The 17,909-nt window shown below is 48.0% G+C and overlaps 1 protein-coding gene across 8 annotated transcripts in view; it reads left to right on the top strand.

The window, feature by feature from the left end:
- SIPA1L2 (signal induced proliferation associated 1 like 2) overlaps positions 1 to 10,230 on the top strand; it is a 215,926-nt gene extending 205,696 nt beyond the window's left edge. For 5 of the 8 annotated variants that reach the window (XM_013047578.2, XM_013047577.2, XM_045087251.1 and 2 more), the window contains 4 exons: positions 4,854 to 4,907; positions 5,473 to 5,596; positions 6,739 to 6,820; positions 8,894 to 10,230. In XM_013047578.2, the coding sequence (XP_012903032.1) occupies positions 4,854 to 4,907; positions 5,473 to 5,596; positions 6,739 to 6,820; positions 8,894 to 9,040 (407 nt within the window). In that variant the 3' untranslated portion in view covers positions 9,041 to 10,230. The remainder of the gene's footprint in view (positions 1 to 4,853; positions 4,908 to 5,472; positions 5,597 to 6,738; positions 6,821 to 8,893) is intronic. The other 3 variants (XM_045087256.1, XM_045087254.1, XM_045087255.1) reach the window with 1 other exon arrangement.
- The last annotated feature ends 7,679 nt before the right edge of the window (positions 10,231 to 17,909 follow it).

Here is a 17,909-nt window from a genome sequence, read left to right as displayed (position 1 = left end):
TCATACAGTTTCAATTCAGATATCTAAAGGATATATTAGAGAGCTTAACTGCATCCTGTGGGAAAGAGATGAAAGGTAGCCCACCAAAAAAAAGTCTACTGTACATCAATAATAATTAAACAGCATAGTAGTGATTCAAAAAATAGAAATTAATCCTTTTAGAGAAAGAGGAAGAGCCCAGACCAAAAATCTGAATAAAATTTAGAATTAAATGGGAAAGGAATTTATATATGCCACTTGGATTTAGGATTTAGAAAAGTCAATTGTAGAAACAGCAAAATAGGATTACCATCTTGGAAGCAAGGTAATGCTTTCATTATTGGGTAATGAGTAAACATACGAAATATAATGTGGACAGATAAAAGTATTTAAACACTTACATTTTTATGAACTTGAAAGAGAACATTTAGATAAACAGGGGAATGTGGGGGAGGATTTGTAGTAAACGTGATGGGTAAAACCAGGCCATCCCAAGTGCGTGGAAGGGCTTACCCAGTAAAAAACACCAAATCCCTGATTAAAAAAAAGAAAACCCGTGAAGGCATATGGACGCACAATCCACAAAAGCAGAATCACAAAATAAGTATTTGAAAAATGTTCCATCACACATGTAAATTCAAAATGATAATGAGCTAGCAGCTCACACCTCGGGAAGATGAGAAATGGCCCCACGCTCTGGGAAGCATTGAGGAGTTGTTACAGCTGGCATCATCGTAGAGATAAAACGATCTCTCTCCTTGTACAGTACGACCGTATGCAGGTAGAGCCAAGAGGGGGACCCACCCTTGACCAGAAATCTGTTCACTGGAGATGGGCAGATAACCAAACTCTGCGCATCCGACCAAGTGTCAGAACACAGGCGTCTCCTCCATAGGCCTGTGAGGGAGAAGATTAAGTCGAGGAGAGGGACGGGTCTGTGACCCAGATTCTGCTCTCCTGTAACAGTTAAGTTCAAAAAATGGGCAGAGTCACAGTTCAAGTGTGTCTTGTTGTGTGCAGCCCTTTTGTTTCTTGGGGGTGAGCTGTGACCCTTCGCGCGTGAGAACTCTTTAGTGATCTATGTGAGATAGTAATCATCGCTTATCGGCCTGGCCAGCCCCATTCCCTTTATTAGGTGGAATACTGAAAGGTGTGTGCGCGCCAAGGGATGCATAGGATAGAGCCCATCCCCCTCCAGGGTGGGCAGGGAACAAACCCAATTGGAAAAGCTGGCTGTGGGTCCAGCGGTGAAGCAGGGGAAAGCAAGTGGAGTTTCCTCAAAAGGGCTCATGTATCAAAACATCTCAGGTAGGCAGTGGGTCCTTGAACATAAAGTTTTAAATGCAAACGGGCTTTAAAAGGTTAAATTACAAATGAATGAGGGGAGAGTCTGGGTTGCCGCATCCCACAGCCAACAACAGGCCACCTTCTCTCCTCTGGATTCCAGCCCCAGGTTGGTGGTGACAGCTGCCGTCTTCCCACGGGCACACGGAGGTGTGCGTGTCCCAAGTGTCTGTGCACAGGATAAGTGCAGAGTCAAAGCTCGATTATCAGGTCCCACTGTGGGAGTGAAATAGTCCGTGGAAACGTATTTCGCAAGAAAGTACAAGTTTATATTTTCAATCTATTATGCTCCATATGCCCTTGGTTTTTAAACAGAGACTAATAAGCCACATTTTTTACAAAGAGCCCTGTTTACAGTTGTGAAGCAGGAGCTCAACCTTGATAAAATGGTTGAAGTTACTGGTCCTTGAACACGGACAGAGCTTGTGTGTGCGTGCACGTGTGTGTGTACAGGCATAAACAAAGTGACATAATTGGTTTTAAAATAAAACAGAAAAGTGCTATTAAGATGAAAAATGCTAAGTTAATTTAATATAGTAAATTGACTTAAATGATCTCAAAAGTACGGAAATTTTGTCTCGGGCCTGCAACAGTAGCTGTATCTCAAATGAGGCATGATCCCGGCACTTCTCTTTGCTCGTTACTGAGAGGCAGACTCAAGACTGTTATCTTGCAGCATTGATGTACAGGCTGCAAAATGTTTAAGCCAAATCATTTATGTCTAAAGTGCAGTATAGCCTTTTTTTTTCTTTTTCCCCTTTCCTGGTTGCCAGAAGTCAGCTTGCCGAGATCTGATAAGCATGGCACTCGGTATCAGCACCTTGAATTTGCTCCATGTAGCTACAAAGCCCTAGTGTCTCTGTCATTTGTAGTGATAGCAGAGCCACATTGGAAGAGCTCTGTTTATGGGCACGGGCTCAGTTGGACAGGGCCTCGTGCTTGGATGGCGTGCGTGGCCTGTATCCAGCACACATACCCTTCTCCTAGTCCATGCCCTCGGCAGACATGACTAATCCATCAGAGCCCTCCTCCCCGCTGATGCCAGCTTGGCCCTGCAGCTGGCCTGTATCCAGCGCACATACCATTCACCTAATCCACGCCCTTGGCAGACATGACTAATCCATCAGTGCCCTCTTCCCCCGATGCAGGCTCGGCCTTCCTGCTCGCCAAGTCAGCTCTAGATTGGTGTGGAATATCTTGTTGGCCTTTCATCCTCTGGCGTGGTGCCAAACGCACCAACCAGAAATTGCATTGAAATAAGGTTTTTCCAAGGTGGCCTAAAGGGGTGGAGGGTTCTGTGTGTACCCCATGCCAGATGTCCCCCTCCCCCCGAGTCCAATGTTCCTGCACAGAAGAATGGGAAGAAGGACTAACGGCTATCTGTGTAGATTGTGGGGGATCATCTCTGCCGCAGCCACCATTTTCATGAAGGTCACACCCCTCTGCCTGTCTTACGGTTTCGTCTGTGCCGCTGGGTTCAATGTCTGTAACTACCAGCTTACTGAATATTCATCCTCACAGAAATAAGCCCAGGAAGAAGAAAGTGTCCACTGCAAACTAAGGTTCTGGCACTGAGGTTCTCTGTTTTATAGAGCACTTAAGAGTCTGGACTCAACCAAGCAGCGTTCTGTTGGGATTTCAGCTTCCCAGCTTTTTAGATCCGAAGTGAAGTCCTCTTTGTGGAATGACATTGCTGGCAAAACACCCCTTCTGGCTTCTTGCCTCCTGACCAGCAGGACCTTGTTCCTCCCAGAGGAATGCTCGAGGGACTGCCAGCAGCAAATTCTTTTTCTATCAAATATGTGGATATTTCAATCAATTAAGGTAAAAATGGATGGAGCAAGCGAAGACATTTTTATCCGGATAGTCTAGCTGGACCGTCAGACTCAAGTGTATTAAGAAAGATGGAAACTCACCAAATTATCACTGAATTGCATAAAATCTGGACGAGTCCATGGAACTCTTTAAAAGAGTGAGGAAACTAAATCCTTTATCTTTTTTGACATTCCCTTTTTGTCAGTAAATTTACTGTAGAAAAAAAATCTATCTGCCGCTGATTTTTTTTTTTTTTAAGTGTGAAGTGTTATTCAGGATCCTCACAAAACAGAGGGTTATCTTGGATGTCATGGAAACCCCAGACCCTCCCTGCCCCACCCCTGCAGCTGCTTGGCCCCGGCCACTGTGCCCCATCACGCCTGCCCCCACGTCTGCCATTCCCATCCTGTCATGTGTAGAAGTAGGCAGTTCCCAGATTGTGCTGTTAGTCTTAATTTACAAATTCTTTCCTCATATGCACAAATCCTACAAGTCAGAACCAAACTGGGAACGTGATCCTCTCTCAGGAACGCATGGTTCCAGAATGTCCCGTCATCTTGTAGGTTTGCGGTATGGAAGACATCCTTAAAGCCTTATAGACATATTCGTTGAAGGGCATCTTTGTCCCTGTCACAGGGGAAATCTGATCTAGGAAAGCGGGCTGTGAGGCTGGAGAATGCCCTGTGGTCCCACAAGGCACTCAGCGCCACTGCCAGGAGGGTCCGGGCCCCTGGTGGGAGCTCCCAGCGCCGTGCCCGTGGCATTGTAGCTCACTTTCCTCCATGCGCCCTGGAAGCCTCCACCATTCCTTCTGATTAACAGGAAGTGCGAGACCCTCCGTCAACCAGACAAGCAGGTAGCCTCATTAGGAGACCAGTTCAGCAGCCAGAGGGAGACGGAGTGGGATAAATTAAGAACAGAGCACCCCTGACTGGGACCCGAGTGCAATTTCTCAGCCATTAATCAAATCATATGAAAAAGACACCGCAGCACTAATCCACCTGCTCTCGCCCTCGCATTCTGACTATAGATGCACATGTGTGCTCGGGCACCCAGGAAAGCAACACCAGGGTTCAGGAGAGGTGGATAATTAGGTATAGATTCCCGGTTCTCACCTCCACGTTGTTCAAACGCGGGACTGATTTTCTGCATACCACTGGGCGTTTCTGGACCAATGCTCTTGGGTCCATGTTCAGCCCGCAGAGCTGGGCCAGGCTGGTGCCTGTTTCAAAGAATATCCCATTCCCTTTCCTGCCTAGCTCGGGAAACGCTGAATGTGAAGGTGCGGGTGCCAAGACTAGAAATGGTCCGGTGCTGGGAGAAGGGTGGGTAGTCGTGCCGTCCACTGCTACCACTGCCGTTTCTAGTAAGAGTCTGTGGCCCAGCTCGCTCACCACCAGGTTCACGTTCACGGCGCGGGTCATTTAAGCGAGCCCCAAATGGTCAGGGGTTCTGACAGTTGACCTCGCCTGTGTTCCTCTTCATCGTTTACAAGCATGTGCATCCATCAGGGACCACGACACGTGCACCGTGGAACCACATTGCTCAGCATCACGTGTTGCTGGCTGTCGAGGGTCACACCGCATGCAGCAGGACACGTATGCGTGCACGTAGGCTCTTCCAGGACCCCACTATCTGAGTCTTGTCTGGGCCGCTGAGGCTTCCAGGTGCATCGAGGTACCACTGTTCATAGGAAATTCTAAATCTTATTTCAGGTCTTGACTCAGATGAAGAACTTGGGCTGCTCTGTCACCACTCGTCCTATCTAGGTGATTGTCCGGGGCTGACCACGGGCTCTGGATGTGCTGTAACCTTTTCTTTTGATGTCCCGTGTCTGCACGTTTGCATGGTTCCCTGAGCTCGGAGGGTTGGCACGCACAGGGGACGTGGGTCCTGGCTGCTGTGTCTCCGGGATGCTCCCCACCACCCACCCAGGTTTGGGGCCCGCTGGAGGAGGAGGGGGCCGTCCCCTCGGTCCTGTTAAGCAGCCCTGTCATCCTGCGACGCCATGATTTCGCACCCGGCCGGCAGCTTTGGCATTTCTTGGGATGTGGAAGGAAGAAAGCAAATTAGCTAGCAAATCCAGGATCTGCTAATCGTCCCCGGGGCTGTGATGTGCGCATGTCATATAGCCCCCGAGGACAGCCAATCCTGATGCTTTCTGATTGCCAGAAGCTTGCCTGAGTTCGTTTTTCTTTGTTTTGTTTAAAACAGGGCAGTCACTGATGGGGGGGTGGGCGGGGTGTCTGAGGTCAGCAACTAGATTCGCTTCCACAAACATGTCCTTGTGGCTAATACTAAACTTTCTTCATGTGTGTGTCCACCCCACCCCAGACCAGAGAGTGGCATCCTTCTGCACCCTGACCGATATGCAGCACGGGGAGGACCTGGAAGGCGCGCAGGAGCCTCCTCTATGTGTAGACCCAGGCAGCGGCAAAGAGTTCATGGACACGACTGGGTATGTGAGTCCCTGGGGAGCCCCCCACACCCCTTCCCTACTCCTCTCCCCAGGCCCCCTGAGTAGCAGGTTCAGCAAAGCCACAGGCCACCAGGAGATCATTTCCAGCTGCACTCCCCAGGGCCTTCAGGATCCAGATACGGGACTGCATGGGGCTGCCCCTGCTTCCCACCCTGCTGGGGTGGGCGGCACTTGGCAGCAGAAGTGCTCTGCTGTGGGCGGTCCCTGCCTGCCAAGACATGTCACCCCGTGCCCATGGCAACAAGGCTGTCTGACAGAGGGAGGGAAGGAGGGGGCCTGGCTCTGCGTCTGCCGGTAATTGCTGCCACAGCCCCCAACAGACAGGGACTTTGCTGATAGGTCTCCTGCTGCCAGGCGGCATGTGCAGGCCTGCCAAGGGCACAGCTCCCCCCAGCAGCCTGGTCCTTGACCCTGGCCTCACCCGGAAGAACCATCTCGTTGCCCTATATTCTTGGCATGTTTATCGCCCACGGGGTCTATATTCTTTACCTAATTCCAACTTTTATATGAACTCGTGTGACCCTTAACTGGCCCACTCATCTTGGTAATGACATTTATGATATTTTCTTGACAGAGAAAAACAAATTGGGGAAATCGAATCTCTATTTGATTCCCAGGACCTCAGTGGTCTACCTAATCTCAGTTGACTAAACTGATTTAGATAATCTATCTTCTGTGTTTGTTACCAACATACATGCCTGCAGGTTCTGAATCCCTTTTTTAAAAATATTTTGTTTATTTATTAGAGAGAGAGAGAGACAGCAAGAGAGGGAACACAAGCAGGGGGAGTAGGAGAGGAGAAGCAGGCTTTCCGCCGAGGAGGGAGCCTGATTCGGGGCTCCATCCCAGGACCCTGGGATCATGACCCGAACCGAAGGCAGACGCCTAACAACAGAGCCACCCAGGCACCCCCTGAATCTCTTTTTAAATCAACAGAGACGCAGAAGGGATTTTCTACCAAAACAGCAATAAGTTCCGTTTCCAAATCTGACATAATATTATTTATTTCTTCACTGGGCTCTAAGCAAATTCTTTGAGTGAAAACTTTACCAACAAAATATGGAGTGTGCTTCTGTACTTGGATGACCTTGAGTCCTTCTGACCCCACCCCTCTTCGCTAGGGAGCGGTCTCCATCCACACTGACGGGGAAGGTCAATCAGCTGGAGCTGATTCTCCGACAGCTGCAGACGGACCTTCGGAAGGTGAGGGACCTGTCGCGAGCCACCATCGGAAGTCTGTCCTGCACAATCACCCCTTCCAACCAGTAGAAATAAAAATGAAGATGCTCAGGAAAGATTACCACCCTAGTCAAAGCCAAACAGAGACCCCTAAGGTCTAATTCTCGTTTCTAGCCTGTAGCTTATATTTTTTCACTCTAAGGGGACCCAAGAATTGCAGGAAATAGGACTGCACAAGGGTGACCCCTCTGGGCCGCCAGTCTTCAGAGCAAGGTAGAAACACACAGGCAAGTGTTTTTTGGTTCAGTGAGTGATCAGTTGTACCAACAATTCAGGAGCTGACCTGAGAGGAGTTAGTTGCTACCGGAAAGCCTGTTTTCCCTGAGCTGTTGTATTCCCATGGAGTCAGCTACCTGACCCTCACAACTTCTGCCCTGCATGTCCAGGTGTGTGTGGCCGGTCCCCACAGAAGTTAATTTGCTGAGCCCTTGTTGTATCATCAGCCCCGCACTGTATAGCCTTGTGCTGTCCATGGGAATGGAACAGAGTGTGACAGTGGAAGGGCAGCGGGGAGATGTCTGAGGAAGTGTTTTGTCACTGCTGTGTTTGTTGAAGAAAGGAGAAATTACAGCCGGTGTCAACGCTGGTGGAATGATCCAGTTGCGAAGGAGAAAATGGCAGGGGGAAGAGCCGGGGGGTGATGCCCTGACCTAGTGCACAAGGCGGGGGCTGGCCTTGATTCGGAGTGGGGGAGGTTTGTAGGTAAAGCACTGTGGGTGTGTGTGTGCAAACACATTCCCATGCATACATAGGTCACACACATATAGTCAGAGATAGGTTGACAGGGCTCCCCTCTGATGGTTTCTTTTTCCCAGTCATGAGCTGAGAGTGAGTGGTGGGGGGAAGGAGAAGGAGGGACTTGCGGTCAGAGGGTAAGGTATGGAGTAGTGTAAGTGCACGGGGTAATGCTTGATAGGATTTGCCAAGCAAGGCTGAAGGTACACCTGAATTTGCAGCCTCGGTTAAAGCGACCATCTGTTGGCGGAGTTAGGTGTCTCTCACCCACTTGGATGGCCACCTGTCATAGTTTGCCTGCAGTGGGGCGGCTCCAGGATACAGAATCTACAAAGCTAGAACCGGAAATGTCCTAAGCAAACCAGGACATCCCCTTGCCTCCAACTGTAGGTGTAGGGTAGTTAAAGAGTTGAATATATAAGAGTTGAGACAGGAAATCAAGACAAGGAGAGAGATAAAGAGACAAAACCCCTGGGGTGTCTGTAGGATGGGATTAAACTGAGGGACCTAGAGTGGGTGAGGAGACATGCTGTCATGGCAGCGGACAGCAAAAATAAGGTAAGACTGGTGCATTACATAATTACTGGAGGAGTAGATACTGGAGAGATGATTCTAAAAGGGTAAGAGGTGGTGGTCAGGACGTGGGAGGCTGAAGCAGGAGCAAGGTATGTGGTTTATGGGTAATGGCAAGGTACAGGGTGTGGCCAGGGGAAAGGGCTTGAGGAGGGGTGGGTTTCCGGATCACAGGGAGGAAGTGGTGGAGAGACTGGATTGGATTTGGAATCATCAACAAACATGACATGTGGTAGGGGAGAGAAGAAAAGCAAACCATATTCTAGAACCTTCCATTAGTGATGGGAGGGAATGGAGACAAGAGTAGATAATTGCGGTGAGCAGGGGCGGCAGGCCCTGTAACCTGATGCCCCACTTGTCAGAGAAGCTGAAGTTTTCGGGAAGACCCCCTCCCCCACCCCAGGCACGGAGGGATAAGCTGTTTGCTGTATGCCAGGCCCCACGTCTTCCCGCAACAGGTGGACCTCTCTCTCCCCTTAGCGAGCAGCCGGGAAAACAGTGTCCTCCGGGGAGAGCGGGGTTTCATCTGGAGGTGTGAGGATGAAGGGAGTTTCAGGCACGAGGTTGACCGTTTCAAAGGCTTTCATGGCGGAGTCCCAGTTCCGCGGGTCACAGCAAAAGGGGCAGAGGGGTCTTGCAGAGGCCGCGGGCGCAGGGGGTGCTCCGAGCCCCGCCGGGGGAGGGGACGGCCGGCTCGCGCGTGACACCATCTGTGTGTACTCCCCCCAGGAGAAGCAGGACAAGGCTGTGCTCCAGGCCGAAGTGCAGCACCTGCGCCAGGACAACCGGCGGCTGCAGGAGGAGTCGCAGACGGCCACCGCGCAGCTGCGCAAGTTCACCGAGTGGTTCTTCAACACCATCGACAAAAAATCGTAACCCGGCCCTGGCCCGCCGGGGGTGGCGATGGGGATGGGCCTCGGGGGGACGCCCCGCGCCCCCCTGCCCCTCGCTCCCGGGAACTCTTCTACGCGTGGTTTCTCCGTGTGCTTGCCGCCAGTCGTACCTGTCTTTGCAGTCCCACCCCGTCCAGCACCATCCACCCCCGCAGGGTAGGGAGGCCCTTCGTTCCTGGAAGCCATGTGGTGACCGCAGCGGGGACAGCGAGGCCGTGTGCACGTGAATGTAACTCCCGGTGTCGAGATGAATGTAAGCCCCGGCGTGGGTTGGGGCCTCTGAGTGGGACTCCAGGGCCCCGGTGCTCTGGCGCGGGCGTCCCTCGAGACGGGAGAGAGCGGGGCTCCGCGTCCCGCGCATCAGGTGACCCGGTAGCCATGGTGAAAGCAACTGACCCACAGTCGGGGCTTTAGTATTGTAAGATAAACCCGGAGACGGATAGTCAGACATATACTTTAATGTTAAAGGTGCTCTATTTTTTTGGATGTACAGTAGTTTTATTTCTCAGCCACATTATCATAGCAATAAGAAAGAGACATAGGAACTAGCTGGAGAAGCCGTGTGGGGAAAATTAAAACGAAACACTGATGTCTTTAACACTAGTTTGAATGCAGTTCGTTTAGAGACTTATTTATTTGCAGGAGCAAATGGTGCCTGAATATTAAAAGTGTTCTGAGTTTTAAGAAAAAAAAAAAGATACATATGCCTTGTATATGGCTCAGTAAGCAGTCCTTCGACTCTTAGTTCACCGTGTATAGTTAACGCTCTGCTGAGAGTAGCGCACGCCTGCTTACGTCCTAGAACCTCCTAGAACCTCCCGTTGGCGGGGAGCCAGCAGAATCCCATGTATACAATGCCAAATTTGTTTATCTTTGTACAGAAGCTCTGAGGAAGCGTCTTGTATTTAACGCCCTTATTTAAGCTTATTTAACCTTAAGTTGTTAATTTTATAAACTTTGGTTTGACCCGCGCTACGACGAGGGAGGTGTAGGCAGCAGCAAGCTTTGGACAGCCGAGGTTGCCCCTAACAGAGCAGAAGCAGGGCGGGAAATTCTAACAACTGGATGCTGCTAGTAACAAGTCCTTTGTATTGCTTTACCATTTTTAACTGTTCTATTTGAGATGAACATACATTTTGCTTTTTTAATAAATGTTCAAAAGAGGCCACATCAGTCACGGTGTTGTCAGGTGAATGTAGATCTGTAGCATCTCTGTGTCAGTAACCAGAGTGTATGAGAGCGCGTTTGGGGTCATTTAGTGTCTTAATCCTGACTCCTGCTTTGCCACCTTCTTACCGAATCGCAGACTCGTTCGAAGGAAAGAGTAAGTCATGTCCATAGCGGCTGTGTCCACACACTCCTCTCTGTGAGTTTCACCAGCAGGATTCCTGTGCTTACAACTCAGGAAACTGAGGCTCAAGTTAAATGATTTACCCCAGCCAGGAATTTGGGTGTTGCTTACAAGAAAATACAGAAGGCAGAAAGAGTAAGAATTAGAAAAATAATCAGGAAGAGATAAACTATACATTTGAATCAAACGTAGAATGAAGAAGACGCGGACGGTGGGCCCAAGTGGGAAGGGAGCCTGGTAAGGTACAAAGTTCTCAACCTTCTGAGAACAGAAGTTTTACCAAGGATTTGGAGGAAGGAAAGTGATTTCTAGAACTTACCCTACAAGGGATGTCCTTTTTGGGCTGCACCTAGCAGGCGTAGTAAAAATATTCTTAACATTCCTCTGATGTACAAATAGGCTTCCTAAGGCTGTTTCTTGAAGTATGCTTCCAAAATGCCTCTAGTGAAGGCAGTTTTTCAGGGAGTCAGGACATTGTGAACCAGAGAGTCTCCACCCCCTCCCTTTCCTGTCAGTGTGTGCCAGGCACTGTGCCAGGAGCCCAAGAGCCAAGCAACAGGAGTCAAGACCCAGCAGGGTCCGTCTGCCAGGGGTATGCAGTCTGTATGGGGGGAAGGACATAAGATTATTTCAAAATGTGAGAGACAGAGATACAGAGTGCCTGGGATGGATTCCTTCAATAATCATTATAACAGCTGACATTGTTGGGTGGGTCCTGTGTGCCAGGCACCCTTCTGGTCCTTTTGATGTCTGCACAGCAGCCTGTGGGATAATTATTAGATGCACTCCCTCTATACAGATAGGGGATTGAGACATAGTGAGCTCAGGGGAGATGCCTATGGGTGGGAGATTTTGAAGATGGAAAGAAAGCCAGCCAGGAGAAGCTGGAGGAAGAATATTCTGGGTGGAGGGGCCACAGAGTCCAAGGGCCCTGAGGCTGTAGAAAATCAGGATGCACGGAACATAAGTAGTAACGGGGAAGTGATAGGGACATGTTAGATAGGTAAAGCCAGATCAGCAAAGAATTACAAGCTATGGTAGAGTCTGGATTTTGTTCTAAGTCAAAAGGAGACTGTTAAAGCAGGAAAGTGCAAAATAAGATCTGTATTTTTTAAAAAACTATTAGGAAAATGAATGAATGAATGAATGAATGGAGTGGGTGACTATTTGGACCTCTGAAGGAGAAAGGACCACCTAGGACAGGTATCTGCAAACTTCTGTGTGGGGACACATAGTAAATAATTAGTCTCTTTATATTTTAGTATTTTTAATATTTTTAAATTCTGATTACCCTGGAAAGCTGGAAGATCATTCACTCTTAGCTTTCAGGCTACCATAGCTGACTGACCCTTGGGATAAGAGAAAGAGTAGAAAAGAGAGACCAGGGGCCTCGGTGGTTTAGTTGGTTGAATGACCGATTGTTGGTTTCACCTCGGGTCATGATCTCGGGGTTGCAAGATCGACCCCCATGGCGGGCTCCCCCGCCATGGCCAGTCTCCTGGAGATTCTCTCCCTGTGCCCATACCCCTGTGCTCACTCACTCTCTCCCTTTCTCTCCAAACTAATAAACAGATTTTTTTTAAATGTGAGATCGGTTCCAGGGAGAGGTAGGCAATCACAGCTAGTGAGGTGGGACAGGTGGAGGAAATAAGTGGGTCACACTCGAAAGATAGACCCCACGGAGCTGCTGATGGGCTGGAGACAGAAGGGAGAGTTTTGATTCAGGGATAAGCCCTAAACATCAGAAGAAAGGTTGGGCACCATGTTCATCAGAGAGCTTGCCGTAGATCCGGCCAGCCTTCAATAAAAGCTTACCAACAGGTGGTCCTTGGCTAAGGCCTGAGAGCGTCACTGACCAGCCGTGGATGCATGCGCTATAGAGGGCATGAAGCAGACAGAAATGTTGACGTTGTTTAGAGAAAAGAGGAACCTGACCAAAACCTAGCTGAATGGAGAGCCATCCCACCTTCCTAACGTGTACCTGCAGACAAAACCAGAAGGTTTTTTTTGAAGACATACTTCTCCGTCTACACTGGCCAAAGAGTAAATCATCGCTCAAGTCCACCCCTAAAGGGTCGTGCCAAAAAATGGCCAGGATGATGTTGGCCTGTTCAAGTTTTTCCAAAGGCGCGCTTCCAGGCAACAGCCAAGCCATAGAAAAATCTCCTCACACACCTCTGTTACATGTGGCTTTGTGCAACTTGGCATCCTAGTGAACACTGTTGGTTACAAAATGTACCCTTCACTGACGAAACACTTTGACTTTCTGGAACATTCACCGAGTACAAACTAATTAAACATTGGAATATAGCCACTAGAATTATTTTTTACTTTGGAATAATTAATATTCAGCAGGTTTTTTTTTCCAACCATATGGAGTAATCTATTGTGTATTAAGGCCAGTCAACTATGTGACAGAGTTAATTTGTATTTTAGAGGCTTCCATCCTGCTATTTGTATCAAGGAGCAGGTGGTTCATTAAAAATACAAGTTAAATTTGGGAGGGGGATAATCCCAGGCCTGCTTTTGCTGACCTCACAATTCTCCTTTGAAATGCCAGGACACTTGTTGTTCTGCTAGCCCATTAAAATGCAAAAATTGATTATCTATCAATAGCCAAAGCCTTCATCAAACTCAGAGCCATAAAACTATGGCTTCCTATCTATAGATTCAAAGAGATATCTATAAAAAGACAGTGAGAATAATACTCTTGATGACTTCTTCATGAAGCGCTATAACTGGTTAATATTGGAATATGGGGATATTAAAATGACTTGCTCCTAGTATAAAAATATGAGCCTGAGAAACCTGGAATTGTGGTTTAGAGCGAGTGCTGACATCAAATTTAGACTGACCAGCCATGGAGAAACTGTGGCATAGACCTTTGTAGAGTCAACCCAACTTTTGTTCCCAACCAGCTGGGGGGCATGTCACTACAAAGAAGCCGCCATCTTTACATCTGCCATCCTCACCACTGGAGTCATCATGCAATATTTTTCGGCAAAACTTGTAAGAGGCAAGTCCCAGCTTCTGGAGATTATAAAATAATCTCAGATCTACTGAGGTCAAGCCAATGTATGTCCTTGAGAATTTCCAAGTTGGGGATGGGGGAGGAACCAAAGGAAGTGATACAGATTTTTACATTTGCACCTTGGAATTACTGTCAAGGGTAAGTTGCAGGTCGCTTGAGTGCTTGTGGATTTGGGGCTTAAAAATTTAAAACCACTCCCCTAGATCTAGTGTTCAGGCGTGCTACTTAGTAGCGGAAAAGAAAGTAAATAGAGTTGACTGGGTTTCATTCAACACCTGCTTCGAGGCAGGTGGGAGGTAAATGTGTTTGTTTATGCTCCACAGGATGGAAAATAGCAAGAAACCTGCCCAATCCAAGGCATGGGTTGGGTTTCTGACCTGTGACCTCCAAATTAACCCAAAGACCAAGCTTCCTGGCTTCTCAACAATGCGAATTAGGCAGAAGCTTAAGCACAAAGAAAAAGTCTTTTTATGAATTTTAAAAAAGGCTTAAATCATCACCCCCAAAGGTGACATTCTTGAATTTTTAACATGGAAGATTTGGGGTTTGTAAGTTACCTTAAAAATAAAAAAATCCTTTAAGCCCTTCCAGTTTATCTTAATATCCAAAAAGGCACTGCCCTCTTAAATCCTTACACTCAAGATTTTGGTACAGCTGTTTGCAGACCCAGAAGCACACCAGCCTCTGGTTCTCCTCCATAATATCAGAGACCTGCCTACAATGTGCAGAGCAGCTCGGGTTTTCAGAAGAGCAAATTTTAAAAAATCATCAGCTCCCTTGACATGCAAATGTCCTTTTGCTGATAAACTAGAGCCGAGTTATTAAAGAACAAAATTAAGGGTTAGATTACCTATATCCTGGGCATCGATACCCATCGATCGGATGGTTAGGCACTGGTGATTTTGTTGTCTGAATATTCTGCTGCTCTCTTGGCCTCCTCACATGCAGCGAAATCATGATGACGCCTGTGCTCAAGGGGCATTCCCAGTTGTAGCCTTTCAGTTCATTATCTGTCTCAGCTGCCTCAGAGAGAGTATGGCTACAAATACACACCTGCAGATGGAGATTTCAGACCCCGGCGGTCTCCTCTATCACTGCACATCACAGAATTAGGGTTTAGGCCGCTGGGTGCTGGTCCCTCTTCTCCGCAGCCGTGATCAGTGATAGGAAACCAAGAGGGACCTTGCTGAATGCTCCATTAAATTGGGATTAATTAAACATGGCAGTCATGTGCTCTTCTAGGATCTGATTAGACACCTTGTAGCAGTCATTACAGAACCCCATCTGGGCTGAGGGCTTGCCAAACAGCAGGCAGAGACTCAGAGTCCCCACTTCCATGACTCCAGAATTCTGAGGCTGGGCATTCTTTATCCATTTAAATTAAGTACTTGAGAACTCAAATAGCACTATTCCAGAGAGGAAGAGGCACTTGCCTACAGCAGGGCACTGAAGCCAGTTGGGTTTAGCCCCCTTCCAACTCCCACTTGATTCTATTTTTTTTGCTACTATTGAACTATCTGAAGGCCATTGCTCAGCCAACATTGTCCTCAAACCATTTCATTTCTGAGTGGCTGGGCTAAGTGGAGTCTTGGTGGGGACCCAGGTAAAGAGACTGGAGTATATGGGGCCACACTGTTTATACTGATCCCATTGAGATGATCTCTGAAATCAAGTTTTTCTCCCTAATTTAACAGATCTTGTTCTGTTCTTTCAAAGCAAGAGCCTCTTCACTGATTTGTCCTGAAATGTACAACCGACCTAAACTTGGCTGCCCTAATTGTCTACGGTCTCATCATTTGTATGAGGATCATTCCTGCCCTTGACTGATTTCCAAATGCAAGATTATATTGCTTTAAATACTATCCACTAACATAGCCACGTGTGGAAAGATGTCTATAGAACCCTCCCTTCTTTTGTCCAAAGAACCAATTTGGGTACATGAACTTCATTCTACCACATAAATACATTCTATTAATGGATGTGAACATCACACTTATAGATGTACACTCTAGTTATAAAGGATTTTTTCCAGTATAAATGACCATTTTCAATATTCTTGCTTGGAAATCTTGACTCCTCAGCCCTCTTGCAGTAACCCTTCGCTCTTAGAGAAACCCATTGCCTTTATTCTTCTCCGAGACTTCATCGTACATGGCCTTGTTCCTCCAGAGTTCTGCCTTGTATTCCTCGTATTATAAAGGAATGGACACTTGGAATGAGTGTTGGCGACAATGGGAAGAAAAGGGAACTCTTGGCGTTGTTGACGAGAATGAGGAATGCTGCAGCCACTGTGGAAAACAGTTTGGTGCTTCTTAAAAAATTCAACCTAGAATGAGCATTTGACCCAGCAACTCCACTTCTGGTCATTACGCCCCAAAAAACTGAAAGCAGGAACTTGAACAGATATTTGCACACCCATGTTTGCAGCCACAGTACGGACAGTAGCCAAAAGATGGAAACAGCGCAAGTGTCCATGGATGGATGAGTGGATAAGAAAACGTGATCTATCCACACAATGGAATTTCATTCTACCTTAAAACAGAAGGAAATTCCGACACTTGTCACAACACAGACAAAGCTTGAGGACATCATGCAGGGTAAAATCAACCAGCTACAAAGGGACAAATCCTCTATGATCCCCAGTACACGGGGTCCTTATAATAGTCAGCTTCACAGAGATGGAAAGTAGAAAGGTGGTTGCCAGGGCTGAGGGAGGGGAAATAGGAAGATGTTACTGAATACGGACAGAGTTAGGGGAGTTTGGGAAGATAAATAGAGCTCTGCGGATGGACGGTGTGGTGGTGGCGTACAGCGTGAATGCGTTTGGTGCTGCTGCACTGTACCTTTAAAAATGGTTAAGATGGTACATGTAGTGTCATGTGCATTTCATCACAATTAAAAATGAAGGATAGGAATAGGGACCTGAAGGAGTCAGTCTGCAGGGCCTTGAGGTGTAGATAAGCACCGAGAAACCTAAAAAGCTTAAATTCCCCCAAAATAGAGGTGGTTGGAACAAGGCAGGAAAGTCTAAGAACACCAGTGACGTGGTCTTTGGATGCTCGAGGGAAGCCGGACTTTGATCAATTGCCGTATATTCAGAGAGAAGACGCGTCATCCCAGAAACTTGGCTCTGGAGCCCGCAGGAGAAGCAACAGAGGAAAAAGGAGCCCTTCTCCCTGAAGAGTGATTAATTTGGTAATTAATGTGTAGAAGAGGAAGAACGATTCTGAAATGTTTGCTCCAGGGCCTAAATTTTCACAGTTAGTTCTGCAGTTGGAGCATCTGGCAGGACAGTGAGGTGGGGTGAACTGAAGAGTGAGATCAGACACCAGGGCAGCAGGGGAGGGGATTAAAGGCGGACAGCTTTAGGGGTGCTGGAGGACTCAGAGCCTGAAAACCATGGACAAGAAAATTCTTCGAAATAAACAGACCATTTGGAGAAGCCTCTGGTACTGATTGGGAAAAAGAACCACCAAGGGACAAAAACCTTCAAATTCTCACTCTATGAAAAAGACGACTGCATCCTGGATAGATGGGCCAAGGGCTGGGGGACTCAGGCGACACCCAAACTATAACGTGGCCTGCCCTGGCTTGTTCGTCAGCCATGTCGAAGGAAGGGTCGTGTTTGTGAATTTCGGGCCCTGATTGTATTTGGGGTCAGGATATCCGTCTTCCAAATCTGATTAATCTCCATCAACTTAGGACCATCAGGACTGAAAGGTAAGAAGAAGGAAGCATCATGGGACACCTCTGAGGTGAAGAATTACTGGGGAAACCCTCACTTTTCAATACTGCTTTAATTGTAAACTGAACCCTATTGGACCTGAGCAGTCAGGGCCCAGCCCCCACACCCAATTTTCACCCCGGCCATGGAACACTTGAGTGTAATCAAGTCACAGATGCAGAACAGGTCAGATTCAAGACTCTCCGTCGCCCCATGCCACTATTTCAGAGGGGCGAGGAGCACTGCTCAGTTCCTCCTTCTTCAGAAGGATGAGTGCCCAGCTCAGCCTCGCACGCAGGCGGAAAGAGCCCGGAGAGAAGGGCAGATGGACTCTGTGCTCCTGAACTACGTTGGGTCACCTCCATTCAGAGCCCCTGGGGACTTCACATTGGCTCACTCGTGAGCACCTTCCCCTGGAAAAGTCATGGCAGTTCTGAAACCTGGAAAGGTTCATTGGTAGTTCTGAAAAGGCTAATTTGGTCCTCCCTCTTACCCCTAGAAAACCGAGGTCATCAGCAGAGACTGGGCTTGGGGCTTCCTGCTAACTGCCCCAGGGCAGATCCAGCTAGAGCATCCTCAGAGCCAAGGATGGAGCGGGACCCAATGACACGTCTCCCAGGCCAGGGACCAGCTCACTCTCCCAGCCCATCTCCCTCGCCAAACTGAACACCTGGCAGTGAAAACAGTTCCCCTTCGCTCCAAGTTTTCCATTTTTAAAACTGGCAAGACAGAAGCCATCTAGAGGC

The sequence above is a fragment of the Mustela putorius genome, unplaced genomic scaffold (genome assembly GCF_011764305.1).
Source record: "Mustela putorius furo isolate JIRA1106 unplaced genomic scaffold, ASM1176430v1.1 tig00001075_pilon_pilon_pilon, whole genome shotgun sequence".
In the NCBI taxonomy this organism is placed as follows: domain Eukaryota; kingdom Metazoa; phylum Chordata; class Mammalia; order Carnivora; family Mustelidae; genus Mustela; species Mustela putorius.
This window is presented reverse-complemented; position numbering and strand designations above follow the sequence as displayed.